The sequence below is a fragment of the Talpa europaea genome, assembly GCF_964194135.1.
Source record: "Talpa europaea genome assembly, chromosome: 15".
Classification (NCBI taxonomy): Eukaryota; Metazoa; Chordata; class Mammalia; order Eulipotyphla; family Talpidae; genus Talpa; species Talpa europaea.
The window spans coordinates 24,215,308-24,241,921 of record NC_140083.1 but is presented as its reverse complement, the minus strand read 5'-3'; the positions used below and the strand labels follow the sequence as shown (position 1 = coordinate 24,241,921).

The following is a 26,614-nucleotide window of genomic DNA, read 5'->3' as shown; positions in this document are numbered from 1 at the left end:
AGGGGGAGGCTTTGCTATGTGGAAGCATGACTAAGTTCTGGAATTCTGCCCAAGGAATAATGGATTTTTCTGAAAATCTCTTGGTTAAATAGCTTATAATAGCATGAAAGTTTTCCTAACACTTATCACAAAATAAAAGATATTTTCCCCTTAATCTCATGGGTCACAGGTGGGATTGAGACTTTTGATTGTTGACAATTGACTTTAATATCTGCATGAACTTTTGACACACTAAAAATGATAACCATCAGGCAAGCAACAAGCAATGATTCCTTGCTATTTTAATGTTGTTTTTGGAGAAGAGAGAAAGAAGAACCACCTTCCCATTGAACTCATATCAAAGTAAAGAATTATGATTGACTTTTATCATGACCCACTGTTTCTTCCCAAGGGGAAGTAACAAAACGGGCCTCTTGCATCAGCAACACCACAGTGATAAAGAAAAGAAACATGAGTTGTGGATGCAAGATGCCTCTGAAGAGCAAAATCCTAGCATTTTCATTGACAGAGATAAGGGTGGGTCAAACTGAATACTGGATTTGGGCTTTAGGAAGAGTGAGTCCACTGATATATACTCTGGGACACCCACCTACGGATCTGATCTTATTAACAGGGCATTCTATTGAACAGTTCCCAGGGCACAAAAGACACAAAAGACATCAGTCAGTGACCCCCAGGGGTTCCTGGTCTTATCTCGAGATGTATATCTATTGCCCAAGGGTAATTAAGCTTTCTGCTTTTTTCTAATTTGAAGGAGACTTGCACACCCACAGGGGTTAAAATCCCTCTCTTCTTTGCAACAGTCACCTGGTACCTAATAAACTTAGAACCAGTGTTTTGCAAAGATGGAGCCCCAGATCTCTAAGGGGGAACTGATACCTCTAATGGGGAAATAAAGAGACTGTTTGGGGAATGTGGGGAAAAAAGCTAGAAACTGGAACTAAATGCTGTTCCCAGAGTGAGGAGCTATAGCTGGGGAGACAGAAAATAGAAGTGTGAGCTTGGAAATGAGAGAAAATAGATTTATTACCAGCATGGTGAATTGCTTCTGCTAATAACCTATATGTACTCCTATCCATAATTAGAACACAATACAATAACAATAACAATTTTATGTTTTCCCTTAAAAATTATCTCTTACAGACACACTACAGGGTGGGGGAGGGAATAGGATCAAAACAAGGGCGGCGGGAATTGTATGGGAACTATAACCAAGATGAAAATGCATACATTGTGCAAAAATTAAAAATGATGTAAAAATATATAAAATTAAAATAATATTTTTTTCAAATTATCTCTTATACACATGAAAGTTTTCTCATCTACTGCCTTAAAAAAAGGCAACACAAAATCCAATTGGTCATAAAATCCGTCAATAGATATTATTAAATATTCCCCATATTTAGTCATACTCCCACCTGAATATTCTGTAATCTAAAAACTAAATTATAAAGTTAAGCACCCACAATAATCCTTAATAAAATAATAAAGATAGTGATAGGAGTGGCAGACAAAGTAATCAGTAAACACACGACATGAATAATCACGGCCTGTTTTTCTAATCAGTCATGATGTCAGTGGACAGGCCCCATCTTTCGCATTTGCTGATTTGTGTAGCAAAATACAGCAAAAATAATCACAAAGGATGCTTTCAGGTTTCTAAGGCGATTCACTGAAGCAGAGTGGAAAAATAACTCACGCCAACAGTTCCTAGGAGTCAGAAGTCACTGCTTTCTCAGTGTTAGAAGTTAAAATTTTACTGAGACATTTTGCAATTCTTGTGCTATTTAAGCAAGTGGTAAAGAGAGCCTCCCTGGTGGCACAAGGGGTTGGGAAGCAGCCTGCGAGGTTAGCTACAGCAGCTGCAGCGCGAGTTCGATAGCCGGCCAGGGAGCTGCCCACATGGCACAGCAGACCTCTCCTGACTCACCCACTGTTCCCCTTAGCAGTGCATTTCGGTCAGTCTGCCTGTTCTGTTCCCGGCTCTGTCTCTGGTGAATCCTCTCACCACCACCACCACCCCCCCCACCTCTGCCCTGGACCCCAGTTCTTGTATACATAAAATAAATCTTTAAAAAAAAAAGAGTATGCTATACTATCTGGGGCAATAAACTAACAAGAATAAATTGTGATCAACACTACACAATGGGGTAAAGAAAAACTGCAACCTCTGGGTTCTCTGCAGTCTCCTTTTATTCCTAAATTAGAGCAAAACAAACAATGGAACAAACAACGGAGCAATCAAGCAAACAATCAAAAGACATGTGTGAGAGATCATGCCTGACTCAGACTCTTCAAGTATCCCCTGTAGATCCCTACTAGGTCAAGAACTTCAACAGAGACACGTGGAATGTGTGCTGGATAAAGATTAACTTCTGTGTCCCCAAAGCCTCCTCAAGCTTTGACACATGTAATTGCTCAATATAAATTTGGCAACTGAAAACAACTAATCTACTAGATTATTATGTTGTAATTAACATAATTAAACAAAATGTTGTTTTCTGAACTTAATGATCAAATACATTAATGAATTTGGTTTGAAATTCCATTGCTTGTTTGCTCCCCATAAATATATGCCAAAGTATCACAAACCAGTGAGTACATTAACTTTGTCATCCTAATCAAAATCTTCTTAATAGTTCTGATTAGAGATTCCCCAGTTCTTCCCTGTGGTTTACATTTAATTGCTGTAAGAAGACTCTGGAGAAAGAAAGCGAAGACATTCACCTTCAAATGACCTCAGTATCAGGTGCAGATAATAAAAACCATTTCCGGATCGTGAGCTCAAGGCAAAAGTAACGCCAGTCCACCTGTGATAGAGTATTTGCTGATTCTCAGTACTGTTTCCACACTTCAAAGCTCTCCCAAAAACTGAAGGGGAAGAAAGATAAAATTTACTTTTCTAGAGTCTGTCTCCACCTAGGAGGTGGAGACAAGGAGAAATATTCTGTGGCAGCTACAGACAAGTGTGTGCACACCACCAGGACATTTTCAGCAGCCAGTGAATATCTCTTCCACTTTAATGCTCCATGTCCTTAAGATCATTAGTAGAAGATTCCCAAGGCTTTCTGGAGTCCTCCTGAAAATAACTCACACAGGTACTGCAGGCAGTTGGAGTCACAGGTAAGGGTTTCCCAGTTCTACCTTCATTCCTATTTCCTGAAAGCATCTCTCCTGACCACCACATCCTCAGCTCTTACGATGGTTTGGAAAACCTCTAGTTATCCACTTAAATGTTTTTCTGGTATCTCATTAATCTAAAAGAACTTGAATAATATTGCATATACTCCATACTTTTTTCATAAATGATATGATGGGGATGGATGAAGCAAAAATAAGAGGCAAAAGAGAAGGATGCAGTGATCAATATTTGTTGATTTGTCCTTGCAATTAACAGATTTTCTGGGAGTTCCAGAGACTCACAAAGAAAGATCAAATGAGTATTTGTCAGAAATTACTGAATATGGTTTTGCTTTAAGAGTCTAGTAATCACTTCTAAAAATATTTTGGATTTTACAGTGTTGTAATTCTATGAATCATCAGGTAGCAATTGAAGAGTGGGCATTTTGAATCATGGAATTGTTATTAAATTATCTAAAATGTGATCAAATGCTGTGAAATCAATACAATAATTGCAGTGATAGCTTACATTAATAATTAAAACTGCTTCAAGGGATAAGCCTATATGATGTCCTTATAAGACATTCATATTCAGAAGCATTATTCTATAAATATGTCCAGCTTTCTAATTACCTCCAAATGATATGAAATTTATTAAGAAACATACAGTTTACACGTAAAATTTCATATATGCAAGGTCTTGTGTTATGCATGTACTTTGGGACAAAGAGTATAATTTACAAATGTCCTGGTTTCACAGAGAACCTCAGAGTTATCCATATTCCCTGCATACAATCCCTCAGCCTGCAGTTATCAGTTCTAACTCCAAAGTAGATCGCAAATCTATCTACTCCTTTCATCTACATTACAATCACGCTGGATAAGCATCATCATTGCTGGTAGACCTTCCTCCTCACTCCTACTTCTATACACTTTCCATCCAATCCCACCACCACTAAATCAATTTATGCTTGGAACACAGACTAGAGATTTTTAAAACAGAGGTGATGGGCGTCCCCGGTGGCATAGTGGGTTGAGCGCCGTGCTGTGAAGCTGTCCACAGCGTCAGCAGTGCAGGTTCAATTCCCAGCCGGCCACAGAGAAACCCACATGGCATTGCAGACCTCTCCTGTCTCGCCTGCTGCTCCCCTCAGCAGTGCCTTCGGTCCGTCTGCCTAGTCTGCTCCCTGCTCTGTCTCTGGTGAAGTCTTTCACCCTCCTGCACCTCTGAACTGTACCCCAGATCTTGTATAAATAAATAAAATCTTTTTAAAATGGTTAATTGTGCAAAATGAAATATAATAAAGATATTAAATATAATGAAATAATTTTAAAAAACAGAGTTGAGATTATGCCAATTACATACTATACAACTCTCAAAGCTTTTTCTTTCTTTTATTTTAAAGCCCAAATGCCTTTGGCAAGCAACGCCCTGCAAGTTAGGGTTACAGCAGACTTTAACCTTACCACCTTATGCCACACTCCTTCCTCTGCTCTCTCAATCCTCTGCCCTTCAACATGTCCTCTCAGTTTTAGTACCTTGACATCTGCTATTTTCTCTTCCTAATAAAGACTTCCTTGATCTTTTAATTTTTTAATTGAATTTTAAAATCATTTCAGAATTACATAAAATGTGTCAGGTAATATTAAGAACTTCCATATACTCTTTCTCTAGATTCGGACTCTTGCTTTCATACCCACAGTAAAATCACCACAACCAGGTGATTCAGCTTAGATTGATTAAATCTAATTCACATCTAACTCACAACCCTCATTCAGATTTCATCGATTGTCCCCATAATGTCCTATAAAGAAGTAAAATTCAGTCTTGAATTTTATGATAAGCTTCATTGTCATATCTCAATAGCCTTTTTAAATCTGTAAATTTCCTCAGATTGTCCTTGTCTTTCATGTCTGTGACAGGTTTAAAGAACACGGGCTAGGCATTCCATAGAATGTTTTATATTGACATTGTTCACCTCTGTTCATTATATCAGAAAGTACACCAAGGATGACTGTTACCAGAGATGTTAGCTTTTATTACATAGTTAAGATAACACTGTTTCCTCACTGTACAGTTAGCTAATATACTTATTAAGTAATTTTAAGGTACTTTGCAGAAATATATGTTGAGACTGTAGATATTCAATTCCTCATCAGTTTTGCATCCATTTGTAATTCTTTAATGAATTTTTTCTAGAATGGTGTCAAATGTTGGTTTTCCAACTCCATCATTATTTTTTACACATATTAGTTGGCATTCTACTTAAAATAGAACTTGCTGGTGGGTTGAAATTGTATGGGGAATATAAAAATAAAATTTATTATAAAAAATAAAAAATATAGAACTTGCTGTCTCCCCACTTTTATACATATTTATTTACTTATACTTCCTTGGATTGTAGATTTCTGTTTTCCTCAGTGTGTTATAGTTGTTACTATTATTTTATTTGATACTCACATCCCCCATATTTGATCAGTAGAAGTCCTTCAGAATTGTTGCTGTTTCCTTTTGATACATCTATCCCATTCTTTGCACCAGCCTAGTAACTGTCCTGAGTTCACCTTCCATTTTCCCTGCACAAGTCACAGAGTCAGCCACCTATTCAAGGAGTCGGGGTGGTTTTGTTGGAGAATGGTAATTACAAATGGTATTATAAACTAGGTACTTTTTGTGTTTATTTCAAACAAACCAGCAGTATTTATTGTCTGGTCAGTGGAGAGAACTGACATATATATGTACATACATGTACATATTATTGAACATGTGTGTATATTTCAATACCTATAATGTCTTTTAAAATCATAATTTCATACTGCTACCTCAAATTCTAGCCTGCCTTTTCTATGTTATAAATACAATTTTTAACAATGAGAAACTTGATTCCCATTACCCTCAATTTATTTCCTTATTTTCTCTGGTTCCCTGGATTATATGTACCTATTTTCCAGCAGTCTTGGCAAAAGCTCAATATCTATGAAGGGGAAAAAAGAAAAAGGAAAAAAGAAGGAGGAAACCTGACTGTATCTTTTAACTAGTTCAATCTTGAGGTTTTAGTTCAAATGAAACCACCCTTTAAAATGGAACCTTTACATACTAGGACTAGCATGTCAGAATTGAAAATATAAGATCAACTACCCATAATCACTTATTTAAAAAGAAATGTCAAATTTTTGAAGTTTATTCCAGCAAAATTGTTAAGATGTCAAGTTCCTTGAAAGCTGATTCTACCATTTATATATTTACATTGTAAACTTGGGTAGCAGATTTTAATTCTCATATGTAAGAAGGGGTCTCTAGGATTGAGATAGCTCACATGGATGTTGTGAAGAAAAAATGAGATTAGAAACTATAAAGTTCTTCCCATAAGGTTTATCTGGAATGTAGTAAGCATTTAGTTACAGAACATTAGTTGCTGCTGAAATAAGTTTGGGTAGTATTATTTTTATTGATAGCAAATTCAATTCTTGCTAATATTAGTATTAGAACTTTTCTGGTATATGTTCTTTAAAAAATGTATCCACAAAATCATAATCATATATGTACTGCTACCACTAAACTTACATAGATTTTTTTTCTTAAGAAGCATAAATTTGTAGCAATGAAAAATATTGTATGCTTGAGAGCACTTTAACCAAGTAATATGAATAAGTTAATTTTGCCAGTCTGCCTCTCACTAAGAGATACTGTTTATTTTCAAAGATGATACATGGTATTCTACATAGACTACCACACATATAATAAATGTCTACACAATTATGGGAAAATATCTAATATATTTTAATTTTATTTTAATAAAAGGGTTTTCAAAATAGTATGCTAATGTCCAAAGTTGTTACTGGATCATCAATATATTATGTTAATTTTCTTAATGGTTGCAAACATGGTTTTTAATGATTGTTTGTATATTATTTTTATGAATCACTTATGTTGATCTTCATTATTTCTGTATAGATTTTATTTCTATAGGGAAATAAAGCTGTTTTTTTTCTCTAAAATAAAGCTGTTTTTTTTTTCTCTAAAATTTACCATGTAATAATAAAACATAAAGGTTTAAGCCATGCAAACAAGATTTTTACATAAACACACACCTTTCAAAATACTACTTATTGCTGTCAATTTACTTGGACATAATGTAAATGAAAATACTTGAAAGTCTTTAATTGATTTAGAAATGTGCTACTGCCCTCTTATGGAAGATACTTGAATCACAAACAGTAATTTTGTATATCCCTTTTCAAGTGGAGGAAATGCAAGTTAGATTTAAATATAATAAAACCTATTATTCCTCTAGTCTGTTTTACTTCTGTTAGCTAATTTCAGATCTATACTAAATATTTTGTGTAGTTTTCTTTTCCCCATAATCTAATTAATATAGAATTTCTATAACTGTCCTTTTAATTTGTATTAGAATTATATAGTAAAAATTTATGAACAGCTAAAAATAACAGTTGAGCTTTTGATGTTGAAGGTTGGTAAAAATACTCTAATGCTTAAACCATGCCTGTTAATATGACTGATTAGTCATAGAAACACTGTATTAAAAATGTTGAAAATAATATTAACGACATGAAAGATGTCTGTGATATATAAATATATATCACAAATGATTGTATATTATTTTTATGAATCACTTATGTTGATATATAAAGAGAGATCTATATAGAGAGATATATATCTACCTCTCTGTATATATATATATCTATATAGATATATATACCTATATAGATATATATAGATATATCTATATATATATAGAGAGAGAAAGGTACAAAGCATTCTATACTTATTAACCCACTATATTTTCACATCAGCTTTATGAGTTAGATACCATTATCATCCCAAATTTACAGATGAGGAAAAAGAAGGCATGGAGAGGTAATTTACAAAAAAAAAAAAAAAAGTGATAGCTGTCTATGATCTTTGAAAATGATTCTGAAATTCTCTGCTCACCTTCAGTTAAATCATTTTTATGATTTTTAACAAATTGAACATGCAGACAAATTTAATTCTATCCCATAAGATTGTGGACTTTCACATGTGGCCTGTTTATTCTCCAATGCTTCTCCCTTCAATATCGTTTTTAAAGAAAAAGAAAAAAAGGAGGAAGAGCAGAATAAAAAGGAGGAAGTGGAGGAAGTTGCAGGTCTCTTCTGTGTCAGGTAATATATAAGTCCTGGAAATATAATTTTGAATTCAGCAAAACATCTAACCTTTGGGAGTTTATAGACTAATGTGGGAAACAGAGAATTTGAATATAATAGCATGAGCGCTGTTCCAAGGTTCAACAGAGCATGTAAAACAGGGCACACAATCTCACAAAAATACTATCTAACTTAGAACTAAAGATATGTTGATTTACCCAAAGATTAAGGGAGAAATGGGGAGGAATAGAGAAAAATATTGATTCATGGGATTTTGCCTGAAAAGAATTAAAGTAGAAGACATTTAGATTAAAACTATAAATATAGCAGTTGCATATGGCTTGGCTGTAGAATGAGCTGTAGGAGAGAAGGACCAAGAAGGTAAGGCAGAAACTTAATATGATGAACCAACATATTTTTGGGAGGACACAATTCAACCCAGAACACAGGACAGTGAAGGTGAATCCCACTGTGCCTAGCTTTGCTGGTGAAATATATCGAATACTGTTTTAAGTATCATAGTAAAGTATACATTTCACTGTTTTCCTCCATATTTCTATATAAAAATGAAAATAAAGGGAACATTAAAATTCTAACTCTTTTTGGATCATGCTCTTAAAAAATTCTTCTAAGGCTTGGCTATGCATTACCTCAGGATAAATTTCAAACTGCTAATATGGTAGACTTGGTTCATTACAGTAGGTTTCTAAAAGCAGTTAGTGACCTCAAATGACTAAAGAAATGGGGAGTATGTGGTTCCTACTTGGAATGGCTGGTTGCTTGGTAGTTGGCTACCCTGATAGTGCATTGCTTCATAGTCACTCATACAAAGGATTGAGATGATTAAATCTCTGGTAGGGTTGTTTACAGAAAGGTTGAACTTGAAATGATTCCACTCAAAAGTGTGTTAATGAAGTACACAGCTTTAAAAAACTTCTATTTTTCTTGTTTAGCAAAAAAAAAAAAAAAGTCATCCAGAAGGCCATCCAGATCACCTCTTACTCAGAGAGGCTAATTTCATTATTTACTTTGGTCAGATAGTGATTTAAATTATCAGGTTTTTTCATATTATTCCTTTTAATATTACTAAATTAAAGCAAAGTTCTACAATGAAGGGGGAGGTGGGCATATTCCTAAAAAATAAAGAGCACAACACATGCTCTTTTTTTTTTAGGTGATCCAGGCATCTGCTTATTGAGCTTGTCAATAATGTGAGTAAATGTTAGTGATGAGAAGATCAAATGAATGCCACATTTCTGCTGTGCTTTAAAACTTTAAGGTTTATTCAATATGCTTGAATTGGGGTACACTAGGGTATAGTGTTCTGCTTTTTTGCTTTTCATAAGCATTCCTTTAAAGAACAGGGAAACATATTTTCGCAGCTCTTTTAATGGCTTTTTCCTGAGAAAGCATATTCTCAGAAATATAAATGTCAATCTCTTATAAGGAACCTTTATCATCTTTTCTATGCAATTGCATATACCTTAAAAAGGCAGTTGATAAAAAAAAGAATGGCAGTTGGGGCATCACCATTGATCCACAGGACAAGATTTCTTTTATTTACATGACACCACATATGGTATTAAACAGGCACCACATGGCATGTTTCTTGCTGTTCATATAAATCCCATGTTTTTGTTTTTGCTTTTGGTGGTGGTGGATGTGTATGTGTGCGTGTGTGTGTGTCTGTGTATGTGTATGTGTGTGTGTGTGCATGCATGCTGATGGCAATGTTAAGAGTAACTGTGGTGTGAAATAGAATCCAAAGGGTATTGAATTTAAGAATTTAAGAGAAGATAATAACTCAGTCCCCTTTCTCTTTTTACCTCCACATGATAGGCATTCTTAAGGCAATGTTTTAGATGGGAATGCATATCAGAATAACCAGAAGATCAGCCAATTTTGTAGTCAGCCATTTGAGGCAAAATAACATATGGAACATTTTACTTCAGTGCTAAGTTATAAAGGTAAAAAATATGCTATCCTCAGTAATGGATAGCTTATGGAAAGTGTATCTTTAATATTTTCAATAGTTTTCTAGAATTTTATGGTTTTTCCCTTTTGGTCAAATCTTTATGGCTCAAAAAATTTATAACTAGAATTTATGGAAAAATCCATGTAATTGCTATAGTTGGTACTGATCTTATTCATAGTCATTCAACATAGATATGGATCTCTTTGGGGAATATTCAGGAAAGAGTGGTCACAAAATAAGCTGAAAAGGAAAAAGACATTTTATTTTTCAAAAGAATTTTATTATGAATTCCAACTTCCATCCACCCAAATTATTTTTCTCATGGTTATAGCACTTTCTTTTTCATTCTGTTTGGTTGAAAATAATAAGGATTCATATTTTATTTGTCCTTCTTTTCATCTTCTTCATACCCATGGTTTATAACCAAAATTGAACTTTAGAATAATTTTTTTAAAATACTCATGTCCTGCATCCAATCCCAAAAGGATTCATGTTCAGTACATTGGAAATACCTCTTTAAAAAGGGTATGGACACACTTATATGGACAACTTATCTTTGATAAAGGAACAAAGAACATGCAATGGAACACAGTTTGTTCAATAATTGGTTCTGGGAAAACTGGACCACCACATGCAAAAAAAAAAAAAAAAATGAAACCAGACCACTTCCTCTCACTGTGCACAAAAATCAATTCAAAATGGATAAAAGAACTGGACATAAGACCTGAAACCATAAAATGTATAAGAGAAAATATAGGTAAAATACTACAAGACATGCATTGCAATAACATCTGTAAAGACTCATCACCCAAAGCAAAGATAGCCAAGGAAAAGATAAACACCTGGGATTACATCAAACTGAAAGGCTTCTGTACAGCAAAAGAGACATTAACCAAAACAGAGAGACACCCCACTGATTGGGAAAATATCTTTGCACTCCATTCAACTGATAAGGAATTGATCACAAAGATATACAAAGAACTCACACGACTCAACAAAAACAAAGTAAACAATCCAGTCAAGAAATGGGCAGAAGAACTTAAAAGACATTTCTCCAAAGAGGAAATGCAAATGGCCAACAGGCATATGAAAAAATGTTCAATATCCCTTGTCATCAGGGAAATGCAAATCAAAACCACATTGAGATACCACCTTACACAAGTAAGAATGGCACATATCAAAAAAAAAAAAAAAGCAACAACAAATGTTGGCGAGGATGTGGTGAAAAAGGAACTCTCTTACATTGCTGGTGGCACTGCAAACTGGTCCAACCATTATGGAAAGCTATCTAAAAGTTCCTCAGTCTACTAAAAATGGAGCAACCATATCACCTGGCAATTCCACTCCTAGGGATCTACCCAAAGGACACAAACACATTGATTCAAAAGAACGCCTGTACCCCTATGTTTATTGCAGCACTATTTATAATAGGTAAAACCTGGAAACGACCAAAAAATAGATGACTGGATCAGGAAAATGTGGTATATACACACAATAGAATATTATTCAGCAATAAAAAAAGATAAACTCATGCCATTCGCAGCAACATGAATGGAGCTAGAATGAATTATGCTCAGTGAAATAAGCCAGAAGGAAAAAGAAAAATAGCGATGGTTTCACTTATAGCAGGAATATAGGGGAACCAAATAAGACATCAGTGTAATAAATAATAACAGTACAAAAACACAACAAAGCAAAAATGGACTATTATGAACCAGAGACATCCTGCAGGGAAGGAGGAGGGAGAGGGATCAGAGGGAGGGGGGGAGGAGCACAGGGGACTGAGGTGATGGTGCACGGGTGCCTTGGGGAAGGAAACTCTATGGGGACTACACCTGGGGGAAGCAAATATTGTTTAAAAATGAACAATGATGGTAAAAATTAAAAATTTTTAAAAAAGGGTGTGGGCAACTCAAAAGCAAAACTGTAGTTATGAAGTACTGTGTATGTCCTGATGTTCAACATTCTAAGATGACATACCCAGTTGGAGTTTCAATGAAAAAGCAACTTCTGCCTTAAAAATGCATGAAAATGTAAGCACATGGAAATGTAAACATACATTCATAAAATTACATCCTAGACTTAGTTGCACCATGTATTAGACACCCTACTTATGATTCTAACTCCTAATGTTGAAGGATATTTTCTTCCTCCTCTATTCCAGTCTGAACACTCTATCAGACTTTCTGTCACACTCCCTGACCTCCTTTCTATAAAATTTATGCCAGAACTTATATAGGCAGAGGGAAGTAATAAAAAGCAAATAATATAAAATTTCAGAGTACAGACTAGTATACACCATACTACTATTTATTGATTAAATAATATATTGCCTAGGAAAGGGCAAGGAAGGAGTTTCTCTGGTGAGGAGGAGATGATGGTAAAATGGTGAATGATATATATTCTCATTCTGATGGCACCTGGGCTTAGTACTAAGAATAAGGTAGATTCTTGGTGAATAGATGCTGAAAGGATGAATAAATGATTCAACACATTACTGAATCAAAGAAAGAGAGAGACTTTGTTTCAGTTTACCTTCTATGTCTCAATTTCCTCATCTGCTAAAATGAGAGAATTAGAAGCAAATTTGTTTCTCTTCCATCTCAAAAATAATATGATTCCTGTGTTCTTCATAATACTCTGAATACAAGAGTGGAGACCTATTCTGTAGTGGAAGACAGGTGTGGAAAGTAATAGATTAAGAGGCCTCCTGGCAAAAGAGAGAGCACGAAAGGCTGATGCTCTTGGGCAATGTGTTATTATGATAAGCTAAAGGCTATCAGGCAGAGTAAATATTCACTACCAACTTTAATGTTGGGGTAGTTTAATAAAGAAAATAATGCTTCAACACAAAAATAAAATTTATATTACTTCAATTTCAGGAATAATGAGTCAGATATGTGCCTTCATATGAAACAATGTCAACAATAAATTAAATAAGTAACTCTCAGAAGAGAGAATACAGAATACGACTATGTAATGTATAGAGAAAAATAAAATCTGGTAATGGTAGACACCTTCAAGGAGGCATAATGGGTAGCTAGGGGAAATGTGGGAATGGAAATTTACTTTATACTTGTTATAATATTTGAGTTATTTATTTAAAATGTTTTTAAATTTAAAAATATATATAAATAATATAATACATTTTAAATAAAATATATAAAATAAACACTAATTCAAAAGAATACCAGTGCCCCAGGTTTATTGCAGCACTATTTATATTATGTAAGATTTGGAAATAACCCAAAAGCCCAAAAATAGATGACAGGATCAAGAAGATATGGTATATACACACAATGGAATACTATACATCAATCTAAAAAGTTAAACTCATGCCCTTCACAGCAACAGGGATGGAGCTGGAAGGGATTATGCTCAGTGAAATAAGTCAGAAGGAAAAAGAAAAATATCAGATGGTTTCACTTATAGGAGAATATAGGGGAACCAAATAAGGCATTAGGGAAAAAATAACAATAAAAAACATAAAACAAAACAAAAATAAGAAGACTACTATAAATCAGAGACATTCTGTGGGGAAGAGGGGGACGAGGGATCAAAATGAGGGAGGGAAGAGCTTAAGGGACTATGGTGATGGTGCATGGTTGAACTCATGGTGGTTATTCTATGGGGACTACACCTGAGAAAAGAAAACAAACATTGTTAAAAAAATGAAAAATGATGTAAGTTATATATAAATAAATATATAGACTATATTTTAATATGTTAAAAAAACAAACATTTCAGACAGCAGAATTATATTTTAAATGCTTTGATACAGTTTGCTACCATAGGTCTATCAAAGGTCAAGAATATTTGGGCAAAATAAATCAATGGATATGGTGTATGTAGTACCTCCCCCTTTTTTTTGTGGGACCCTCGCCCAGCGGCCAGGGAATGAACCCCAGCCCTGCAGAGGCTGCAGGCAGCCTCGCAGCCCAGCACTCAACGGCTCTGCCACCAGAGGAGTCCCAGTACCTCCCCTTTTTTTCTAGCGCATCCATCATCATTTTTAAAATATGACTGTCATAGTAGTAGAACAGTGAAAAATAAAAAGCCTTTTTAACCAGATGGCACACAATGGAGTTTTCCTGTTTTATCCAATCATATATGTAACAGTTTCATAAAAAAAACTTTTTATACTTCAAAGGAAATATGTAGCCAATAAGCAATCTACTATATACATAATTTCCTGGGAGACTGTTTTCTCAAGAATCATAAGATTACATTACAGCACCATTTTACCATAATACTCTGTTTATTCCTTTGTTTTTATTGTGATGGTGGTGACTGTTATCAGTCTATTAATCCTGTTTGGAATGTGATGATTAATCATTATGAAATGCCTAAATGCAAACCAAAATGCAAAGATAATCCACTTTAGGTGATATAAGAAAAAACAATATGAAAAACAAACATTATTTTTAACCTTTGTTTATTTGTTGCTTAAAATGTAATGCCATACAATTTTAACAATCACTTAAAAAAGGATTTATATTTGCATAAAACAGAAGCAAAACAGAAAGATATGAAATAAAATGCCATCTTGCTTCAAGTTTTCGAATGAGTACTAATATACATCTATATACATTTCAAGTATATTATATAAATATACTATGAGTAATCTTGAAACCACAATAAATATCAAGTAAGTTTTAGGCACACGGCATAGAAAAATGCAGAATCTGCATAATTCTTGAGAGTGCTGAGTGACTCATTCTTAGATCATTTTCATACATATATTTTACACAAAATAAACAGCCATCACACACATGATCCCCAGTCACCTTTCATCCCAGCGTTAGTGCCTCCTTATTCTTTGATACTATTGCTCTATACAGCTATTACATAAGAAAATATTTTGCAGTTTTCTTCAACTAGTTGCCTAAGAAGGTATCAATGCTACCAAAATAAGTACAGTTTATCTACACAATGCATTTATGGAAATGTGCTGAGAAGCACCAGCTGACAGAATTGTTCACTATTACCCTGAAGGCAAACTTATAAATTTTAAAGTATACCATTTTTGTAATGCCAATACTATATCCAGAAATTATTAGAAACTGAGGTAATACCTTTTTTTTTTCTTTAGAGATAGAAATACTTGAAAAAACACCAAAAGTAGTTTTAAAAATTTAGACAAAAATGGACCTCAGTTATTGTAAGCTTTGTCCGAAACTCCTTCTGTGCAAATGTAAACCAAAGAATCCAAAGGAATGCTCTAGTTGAATTTACATATACTGTTAGGATTAGAGATCACAGCCATGGCACACCTGAGATCATCCTCTGATTAAGTGAAGCCTAATGCTTCTCTTAGTAGAGCCAATGTTCATTGATAAAAATGAGCCAAATAAACCCATTGATTTTTTTTCTCCCAGCTACAAGTCAGATTCTGGCATATCAGGCATATCTGCCATCAGGTACCCTATCCCATACCGTCCATTGGGAGCAGTATCCAGACTCGGTGATCCACTCTGTTTTCGGTAAATATTTTTACCAAAATTTGGAGATGACATCTCGCTTGATATCTTCCCATGAATGAGGCTGGCATCATCTCCCTCTAAGTTCACAGGTTCTTTTAGGACCCTTCCTCTCTTGTAAGTCACAGATGCTAGGTTACCAGAACTATCATCTATGAGGTTGCAGCGTCGGATGATAAAGACTACTGGAACTGGTAGCACTGCTAGGACTATCAGAGAGATACAGACCACCATTCCCCATGTTGGATAGCTCAGAAATTCTTCGGATGCCTGTTTTAAAAAAGAAAACCACCAAAATACTTTAAGCCATCTATCTTACTCTGCAAGCACATGAAAATAAGTATTATTTGTCTTGGGTTCATAAGCAAAAAATCTAAGCTGTTCCTGTAACTGGCTGTGACAAATAGATTGATGTAGAATGACATTAAGCAATGTCGAAGGCTCGTCCTTCAAAACCTTGTAATGTCTGTTTCATTAGCTTACTACATTGATTCCATAATTCTTGGAAGAAGATAAGAATAAAAAGTCAGAGAGAGAGAGAGATTAGCTCCCCAAATTCAATCAATTGCATGAGGCATAAATTAGCTCAGGCCAGACCACAAGAAGAATTGCACAGTTGATCCACTGAACCCTAAGAAATAATAAATCAGCATTGCTTTAGGTCCTTAAGTTTCAGGGTAGTTTGTTATGAAGCAATAGATAACTGTTACATATGTCACATTATCTTTCTAAAATCTGAAAATGTTGAACATCTGGCCCCAAGAGTTTTGGGAAGGGATAACATGCTTGTTTATGTCCTAGTGTTTCCAGTATTGACTTTAGTTGTTATTATTTAGTATTATTAGCCACAGATTAAAGGTCAGTAATACCTCTGAAAAATAAACACTAATTTTATCACAGCTAACATATAGCATTGTGTGACAATTTGAGAACAAATTAGTCACTGCTAATATAAAAGTTACAACAAAACTTTACTTCAATATTTACTTATTTTAAATTATGTCTATGTGGCTAATCATATTTTCATTATTACATAATTCTTGGAATAGAATTTAATAATATTTACATAGGAGTCCTAAATTTTGATTTATTCAGGTTTGATATATTTTCAGACTCAATAACTATTGATTTATCTGTAATAACATGAATAAAATTACCTTAAAGTCATGAATAAAGTTACCATGACATGAATAAAGTTACTTTAATAATAAAATTCATTCTTATCATGCATTAAAAATTTACACACACACACACTATATATAGGTACATATAAAATATAAATTTCAAAATCCTCACAGAAAAACAACATCCATCATTAAACTGCAAAATATACTGTGAAGAAAGCAAAAGAAATAAACCTCTAAAATGTCATTTTATGTATATATTTATCTAACTTCCTTAATTTATATTTACCTTATCTTCAATCCATGCATTATAGCCGGGAGGACTTAATCCCATATTCACAATACTAGCTATTAGCAGTGATAAGAGTATTAGAGGAGAAATATATTTCCACATATAGTAGTAATACTTGTTGGGAGCAAAGCCCAACATATCTTTTAGGTCTTCCATAAACCTAAATAAAAAGAAAAGGTTAAATTATTCCTCTAGATAATATTATACCTTAAAAATGTACATTAGATACCCATTTGACAGGGGTTTAGTAATGATACACTATGACATTTTATACTGAATAAAAGTCATATGGGACAATGATTTATAAATGTTTCTAGAATAGGACCAAGTACGGTAATTTTCATTTAGTCAACAGCCCTCTTAAGACAATTACTGAAATGTTTCCTCCTGATGTCTTTCTACTCTATGAATATAATACTTTCAAACTTAATTAATTTCATCCAATACCCAATGACATTTCCATCTTTGAAAATTCACTTCTTTTTACAGTCTGAATCAAAAGTAGATAAAAACACTGCAACTGATGTCCCTCAAGTCCATTTTTCATCTCTGGGTTCTGACTACATCTCTTTTTTTGCCACTTCTGATTTTCTGTTGCAAAGGTTAGGAGCTCCTGTTTCATAGTTTCCCATCATCTGGGCTTGACTGGTTGCTTCCTCACAGTGTCCCTTCACAGGTAGTTTGATCCTTTTGTTTTCTGTCACTTGGTATGGATACCTACTAATAATCAGACTTCTACTTGTTTTATGTTCATTTATTCAGGTATTATTTTCATGAGAAAATCCAAGCTTTTCAGCGCTCCGATGTTAACAGTCAGTGCACATACCCATTACATACTAGTCTAGCTCCCTTAATGTTTAGCGATATTTACTGCCCACCCATTCTTGTACTGGTCTTTGTGATTTTTCTGCTTGTCTAAAGCTAGGTCTCTAGTTGATTCTTCAAAGAGGGATCAGAATAAACATATCCCCTAAATTTCAAGTTTGTTTGTTTATAGTTCCTATATTTGAATTTCTGTTTGGCTTGATTTAAATCTGTAGCTTGTTTTCCTCCCGGAATACTGTAAATTGTCTAACTTTTAATACTGTTTCAAAAAGTTTATAATACTATCATATTTTTCTCTTATAATTTTGTTTTGTATTGTTTTTCCTCGATGCCCAATGCCCACACCCCCACACTTTTTTTTTTTCTCTCTCTCTCTTGAAGTAATATTTGGCCTATGTCCCGGTCTTTTTTCTGAATATATTGTGTGTCCTTTCAATTTTAATTTCCTTGAGGTAAGTTTCTAGAATTATGGATTTTAGAATTTGTTCTGACTACTACTTTCATGGTCCAGCCTGTTGTACATGATACCTTTGCTTAACTTCCTTTTTTATTCCTTTTCTTAAGTCCTTCATTATTTATTCTTGATTAAAAAAAAAGTTTCTCCTTTCTTCTATTTTTTTTAAATTAAATTAGCCATTGTGCCCACTACTTTTTTGTTCCTTTTAATTTGTTCTTCATTTCTTAAGTTTATTCATTCATTTCATTTTCCTTAATTTGCTATTATTTTCTGGGTTCAATAGCTCAGTTTTCAAATTTCCCTTTTCTGGGCCTCCCCTGGTTGCACAGCGGTTGAGTGCTGGCCCGTGAGAGTGCCCGCAGCCTCTGCAGCACCTGTTTGTTCCCCGGCCCCAGGCAAGGGTCCCACCAAAAAAAAAAAAAAAAAAAGAAATTTCCCTTTTCTCTATTAAAATAATTAATACTTGTTCTTATTTGGCTTCTATTATTTTTGAAAATTTATTTAAATTCACTTTGAAATATTGTTAATTTTTCATTTATTTTGCTTGTGTGTTTTTGTTGTCTGCAAGGATATTATTCCATTTTTTCCTCCTATGTTTTAACAAAGCAACTTAAGATTTGACTGCATTTAAATAAATTTTCTTTCATTTTCAGGGGGAATGATGGGCACTTTTCTTTCTTTTGCAAAATAATCAAAGATTGACCTTATAATTTCTGTTTTGCCTTCTCTACTCTTCTCCTTTATCTGGACTTTCTTTTTCCATTGCTCATACTGTCTCTCACTTGCTCAAATCAGATTTTGATCCCATCATTTTCTCTGCAGTTTAGAGCTTTATCTTAGAAGGGAAATTTGCTTTGTTAGTTTCGATTATTTGTAGAGATCAGGTGTGACCAGCACTGGTGATCTTACTGTATCTTCTTCCCTCTACATTGCTTTAAATGAAGGCAAGGATCATACAAAATTTCTCCTGTCTTAGGTCACTTAGATTGGTCTGTTGCTCTTTACTGGAAGGATCTGGGGATGATTAGGGAGTTAGGGAGCTGTCAGCAGCCCAACCGCATGTGCTCTGCCTGCTCGCACACAGACATGATACCACACAGGTTGCGTGACTGTGGGTGGTTTGTTCCTGCCATCTCATTTTCGAGGGTTCAAGGTAATATCTTCTTGCCAGTGTTCGTGGGCATTTGGTTCTAATATTCCAGTAGTTATTTTCTCTCTCTTTGTGAAAAAAAAATTGTAATGAGGTAATACTGGTTTACATCATTGTTTGTATTTTGGGAGTACAGGAAACCCCCACCCTTGAAGTATTATTACCCATAAAGCACCCACTACCAAAGCACCTGTGACCCAACTCTTTACTCCATTTTGTTTCCTCCAAAACTTGCTCTCACCCTGTTCTCTTCCCCCTCCCTTCTCTGGATTCCTTAGTTCTATAATTAATTTTCCAGGGTTAGTTTGTAAGTTTGGCCTTATCTATTCCTTTGATTAATTTCTCTTTATACTACTTGTAAGTGACACCATTCTTCTTTCTCCTTCTGACTTATTTCATTTAGCATAATCCCTCTCATCTTCATCCATGTTGCCTCTAATGACTATACAAACATCAATTCAAAATAGCTAAAAGACTTGGGGGTAAAACCTCAAACCATAAAATACACAGAAGAAAACATAGCTCTAAAAGACTTCATGACATAAGCTTTAGTGGTATCTTTAAGAGTTCATCCCCAACGGCAAGGAAGGTAAAAGAGAATATAAATAAGTTGGACTACATCAAACTGAAGAGCTTCTGCACAGCAAAAGAAATCATCACTAAAACAAAACAAACAAACAAAAAAATACCCTACTAAATGGGAGAAAATATTTGCACACCATACATCTGACAATGGGCCCATATCAAAGATCTATAAAAAAGCTCATACAACTCAACAAAAGAAAAACAGTAACCCAATCAAAAAATTGGTAGAAGAACTAAATAGACACTTCTCCAAGGAGTACATACAGATGACTAACAGGCACATGGAAAAATGTTCACCATCACTTATCACTAGGGAAATGCAAATCAAAACCACAATAAGAAATGACCTCCCTGCTGTGAGAATGGCCCTTATCAAAAAGACCAGAAACAACAAATTCTGGCAAGGATATAGAGAAAAGGAAAATTTTAATACTGTTGGTAGAATGTAGACTGGTTCAGCCCGTATGAAAAACAGTATGGAGAATCCTCAAAAGATTTGAAAAATGGGTCTCCCCTACCACCCAGCAATCCCACTCCTAAATATCTAATCAAAGAACACAAAACACTAATTTAAAGGGACACTTGCATTCCCATAATTCCAATTCCCATTGCTATTCCATATAAATATCAGCATTGCTTGTAATAGCCAAAATATAGGAACAAATTCCCAAGAGATAATAATATGGATAACTTCTCAGTGATCTTTCTATCTCTTTTTAAAAGACTTGGAGAGTCTCATTACATTTACCTTTACAGAATCCTGCTCCTCTCTTTCATTCATATTTCTTTCTAATCCCTAAACTTCTATGTTCCAGTAATTTTTTTTTTTTTGCATTTGAATTGCTGTTCAAGTTTTGAGTGCCTTCTTCCTCTCAATCCTTTCTCTGGAAATGTAAATTAAAAATGATAGAGGGGGCCTCCCCGGTGGCATAGTGGTTGCGGGCTGGGCTGCGAAGCTGCCCGCAGCCTCTGCAGCACTGGTTCGATCCCCGGCCACCAGGTGAGGGTCCCACATGGCGCGCAGACCTCTCCTGCCACGCCGGCTGCTCCCCTCAGCAGTGTATTCCTCAGTCTGCCTGTTCTGTTCCCCGCTCTGGCTCTGGTGAATCCTCTCACCCTCCTGCGCTTCCAACTGTACCCAGTGCTTGTATAAATAAATAAATCTAAAAAAAAAAAAATGATAGAGGACACAGGGAAGAAATAGACTAAGGAAGTTGTTGAAGGTGAACAGCAAGACTCTAAAGCTGCTACAGAATTGTAAGGGCAGGGAAAGTAAATAAATGAGGCCATCATAGACATGAAAGTTCTATACTTGCTTTTGCTTTTGGTCTGCCTTGGAGGCCAAAAGACTTAGTTTCAAATCATAGATCGGTCATCGTTTAATGTACAACCTAGTCTCACTGAGCTTCATTTTTGGCATTTTCAAAAATTTTATAAAACCGACCTTGGAGGATTACCATTAAGCTTATAAATGATGAATGCCAAGCATACTATCCAATATACAATAGGCATTTGATAGAAGCATCTATTATTAGTGATTTTATTTAATCCCATTGTTATAATTGGTATTTATGAAAAGTGGTTAGTAAAAAGAGACATTATCTAATATACCTATTGCAACAACAAACTATCTAAATGGAAACATAAACTATAATTGTATTGACTTACAGATAAATCCAATAACATCAAATAACAATATGGTTCAGGTTCAGATTTGGGGATAGCTTGGTAGCTTGGGGAGAAATTTGGCTTTGAAATAAAAGTCGAAGTTAAATGAAGTGTTGGATCAGGGCTAACATATAATGGTTTTCTAAGGGCCAATTTTATCTTTGACATGGGTGATACTACTATAGAGATTTTTATGAGGTTAAGATTTATGCATGTCAGACAGCTATTACTGCTACTGTTAAATAGTGTTCTAAGATATAACATTCTTCCACTCTTGGAGCTTTAGCTATCAGTAAAAACATTTTCCAGGCTTTGTCGCAAGCTCATTCAATAGGAATAACATACTTTATGTTGTTTAAGATGACTCTGATTCTTATTCAATATATTAATTCCTACTTTACACAGAGCTCTGGTAAGTTTGATGATCTTACTGCATTAGTCCATATGTGTTAATTAGAGACAATGACTTTTTTTTTTTTTTTTTTTTTTACAGTCCTAGTTATCTTATTCTTTTTGTTTTTTTTTTTTGTTTGTTTTTATAAATTTTATTGTTATATTCCCCATACAATTGCAGCCCCCCATTCTGACCCCAATCCCTCCCCTCCCGCCCCCGCCCCCCTAAAAGTGTCTCTGGTTCATAGTTTTTTGTTGATTTTGATTTTCACTTTCTTATAGTTATTCATTTTCCTGGTCCATTATTTAAGTTTTCTAGATTCCTGCTATGAGTGAGACCATCCGGTATTTTTCTTTTTCTTTTTGGCTTATTTCGCTGAGCATGATCCCTTCCAGCGCCATCCATGTTGCAGCAAATTGCATGTGTTTATCTTTTTTGAATGCTGAGTAATATTCCATGGTATATATGTACCACATCTTCTTGATCCAGTCATCTATTTTTGGGCATTTGGGTTGTTTCCAAAGCTTAGCTATTGTAAACAGTGCTGCTATAAACATAGGGGTGCAGGTGTTCTTTGGAATTGATGTTTCTGTGTCCTTTGGGTAAATACCTAGGAGTGGAATTGCTGGGTCATATGGAAGCTCTATGTTTAGTAGGTCCAGAAATCTCCACACAGCTTTCCACAGTGGTTGGACCAGTTTGCACTCCCACCAACAGTGCAGAAGAGTTCCTTTTTCTCCACACCCTCGCCAACATTTGTTGTTGCTAGTTTTTTTAATATGTGCCATTCTCACTGGTGTAAGATGGTATCTCATGGTAGTTTTGATTTGCATTTCCCTGATGACAAGTGATGTTGAACATTTTTTCATATGCCTGTTGGCCATTTGCATTTCCTCTTCAGAGAAGTTTCTTTTAAGCTCTTCTGCCCATTTTTTGACTGGATTATTTTCTTTGTTGTTGTTGAGTCTCATCAGCTCTTTGCAGATTTTTGTGATCAGTCCTTTATCATTAGTGTTGGGTGCAAAAATGTTCTCCCAGTTGGTGGGGTTTCTCTTTGTTTTTGTTATTGTCTCTTTTGCTGTGCAAAAGCTCTTTAATTTGATATAGTCCCAGCTGTTTATCTTTGCCTTCACTATCACTGCTTTGGGTGATGTGTCTGTAAAGATGTCTTTGATGTGCAAATCACGTAGTGTTTCGCCTATATTTCCTTCTATATATTTTATGGTTTCAGGTCTTATGTCTAGTTCTTTAATCCATTTTGAGTTGATTTTTGTGTATGGTGTGAGGTGGTGGTCAAGCTTCATTCTTTTGCATGTAGCGACCCAGTTTTCCCAGCACCATTTATTGAACAAACTTTCTTTGCTCCAATGCATAGTCTTTGCTCCTTTGTCAAAGATTAGTTGACCATAAATCTGTGGGTTTATTTCTGGATTTTCTATTCGATTCCATTGGTCTGTATGTCTGTTCTTGTTCCAATACCATGCAGTTTTGATGATTATGGCTTTGTAGTATAGTTTGAAGTCTGGGAGTCTGATGCCTCCATTCCCTTCTTTTTTTTTCAGGAGAGCTTTGGCTATTCGGGGTTTTTTGTGATTCCATATGAATTTCATCAATAATTGTTCTATTTCTTTGAAGAATGACATTGAAATTTTGATTGGAATAGCATTGAATCTGTATATTGCTTTTGGAAGGATGGCCATTTTAATAATGTTTATTCTTCCAATCCATGAGCAGGGGATGTCTCTCCATTTCTTTGTGTCTTCTTCTATTTCTTTTAACAGTGTTTTATAGTTTTCTTTGTATAGGTCCTTTACCTCTTTTGTTAGATTTATTCCCAAATATTTGATTTTTTTTGTTTCAATAACAAAAGGGATGGTCTTTTTGATTTCTTCTTCTTCAGATTTATTGTTTGTGTATAGGAAGGCTACTGACTTTTGCGTGTTGATTTTGTATCCTGCCACTTTACTGAACTGATTGATGAGTTGAATTAGCTTTTCTGTGGAGTTTTTGGGGTTCTCTATGTATAATATCATATCGTCTGCAAATAGTGATAGTTTGACTTCTTCTTTTCCTATTTGGATTCCTTGGATGTCTTTCTCTTGTCTTATTGCCCTGGCTAGGACTTCCAGTATTATATTGAAAAGCAATGGTGAGAGTGGACATCCTTGTCTTGTTCCAGATCTTAATGGAATTGCTTTCAGCTTTTCACCATTGAGAATGATACTGGCTGTTGGCTTGTCATAGATGGCCTTTATGATGTTGAGGTATGTTCCTTGTATCCCAAGAACTTCAAGGGCTTTTATCATGAATGGGTGTTGCACTTTGTCGAAAGCTTTCTCAGCATCTATTGATATTATCATATGGTTTTTATATTTCTTTTTGTTGATGTGTTGGATAACGTTGATTGATTTTCGGATGTTAAACCATCCTTGTGCCCCTGGAATGAATCCAACTTGGTCGTGGTGAATTATCTTATGGATACATTGTTGGATTCTGATAGCTAAAATTTTATTGAGGATTTTTGCATCAGTGTTCATTAGGGAGATTGGCCTGTAGTTTTCCTTTTTTGTGTTGTCCTTGTTCGGTTTTGGTATTAGTGTAATGTTGGCTTCATAGAACGTGTTTGGTATTGTCCCTTCCTTCTCAATTTTTTGGAAGAGTTTGTGAAGGATAGGCACTAATTCGTCTCTGAATGTTTGGTAGAATTCATTTGTAAATCCATCAGGTCCTGGGCTTTTGTTTTTGGGGAGGTTTTTGATTACCATTTCAATTTCGCTAATTGTAATTGGTCTGTTTAGGTGTTCTATTTCTTCTTTATCTAGCTTTGGGTGATTGTAGAGTTGTAGGAATTTGTCCATCTCCTCTAGATTGTTAAACTTGTTTCCATATAACTGTTCATAGTAGTTACTGATTATTCTTTTGATTTCTGCTGTGTCCGTTGTGATTTCTCCTCTTTCATTGATGATCCTGTTTATTTGTGCTTTCTCCCTTTTTTCCTTTGTGAGCCTGGCTAGGGGTTTGTCTATTTTATTGATTTTTTCAAAGAACCAGCTCTTGGTTTCATTGATCTTTTGGATTGTTTTTTTTAGTTTCAATTTCATTTATTTCTGCTTTGGTTTTTATTATTTCTTTTCTTCTACTGGTTTTGGGGTTTTCTTGTTGTTCTTTTTCTAGATCTTTGAGCTTCGAGATTAGGTTGTTTCTTTGCGTTCTTTCTTGTTTCTTGATGTGAGCTTCTATTGCTATATATTTTCCTCTTATTACTGCTTTTGCTGCATCCCATACATTTAGGATATTGGTGTCCTCCTTGTCGTTCAATTCAAAAAATTTTTTAATTTCTTCTTTGATCTCCTCATTAGTCCAATGGTCTTCCAGTAGTGTGGTTTTTAATCTCCATGAGGTAGGAAAGTTCCTTGCCTTCTTTTTATGGTTTATTTCTAGTTTGATGCCTTCATGGTCAGAAAAGATGGTTGATATGATTTCAATCTTGGTGTATCTGTTGATGTTTGTCTTGTGCCCCAGTATGTGATCGATCCTGGAGAATGATCCGTGTGCGCTTGAGAAAAATGTGTACTCCGTTTTTTTGGGGTTTAGTGTTCTATAGATGTCTGTTAAGCCCAATTGCTCTAGGTCTTTATTTAGAGCTTTGGTTTCTTTACTTATTTTTTGTCTTGTTGATCTATCCATTGTTGATAGTGGTGTGTTGAAGTCTCCCACTACGTATGTGTTTTCTCTGATGTCTGTTTTCAGAGAGGACAACAGTTGTCTGATATATTTTGGTGCTCCTTCGTTTGGTGAGTATATGTTAATGAGTGTTATTTCTTCTTGAAGTATTGTCCCCTTGATCATAATGTAGTGACCATTGGGGTCTCTTTTTATCTTTTTGAGTTTGAAATCTGTTTTATCTGATATAAGTATAGCTGTTCCTGCTTTCTTTTTTGGTCCATTTGCTTGTAGGATTGTTTTCCATCCTTTAACTTTGAGCCTATTTTTATCTTTTGTAGCTAAATGTGTTTCCTGGAGACAGCAAAAGGTTGGGTTTTGTTTCTTAATCCAGGCTGCAACTCTGTGTCTTTTTATTGAAGAGTTTAGTCCATTTACATTTAGAGTTAATATTGATATGTTAACATCTGTATTTGCCATTGTGTTTGTCTTTCCTTTGATTTTATTTATTTATTCTTTTAATAACTTTTTTTTTTTTTGGCCTTCTTTCATTGTTATTCATCGCTCTGAGGTTCTGGCTTTAGGACTCCTTGTAGTATTTTTTGGAGTGGGGGTTTAGTTGCAATGAAATTCCGGAGTTTCTGTTTGTCTGGGAAGGTCCATATTCTTTCTTCAAAGAGGAAGGAGAGCTTTGCGGGATAGAGTATTCTTGGTTGGCATCTGTTTTCTTGGAGTC

General features: G+C 34.8%; 1 protein-coding gene across 1 annotated transcript in view; it reads right to left on the bottom strand.

The window, feature by feature from the left end:
* Positions 1–15,618: 15,618 nt before the first annotated feature.
* The window catches only part of SLC6A15 (solute carrier family 6 member 15), a gene marked incomplete at both ends in the record, with an annotated part of 31,321 nt that continues 20,325 nt past the window's right edge, over positions 15,619–26,614 (bottom strand). Inside the window, 2 exons of the mRNA XM_084254962.1 lie at positions 15,619–15,990; positions 17,134–17,296. Coding sequence (XP_084111088.1) covers positions 15,619–15,990; positions 17,134–17,296 — 535 coding nt within the window. The remainder of the gene's footprint in view (positions 15,991–17,133; positions 17,297–26,614) is intronic.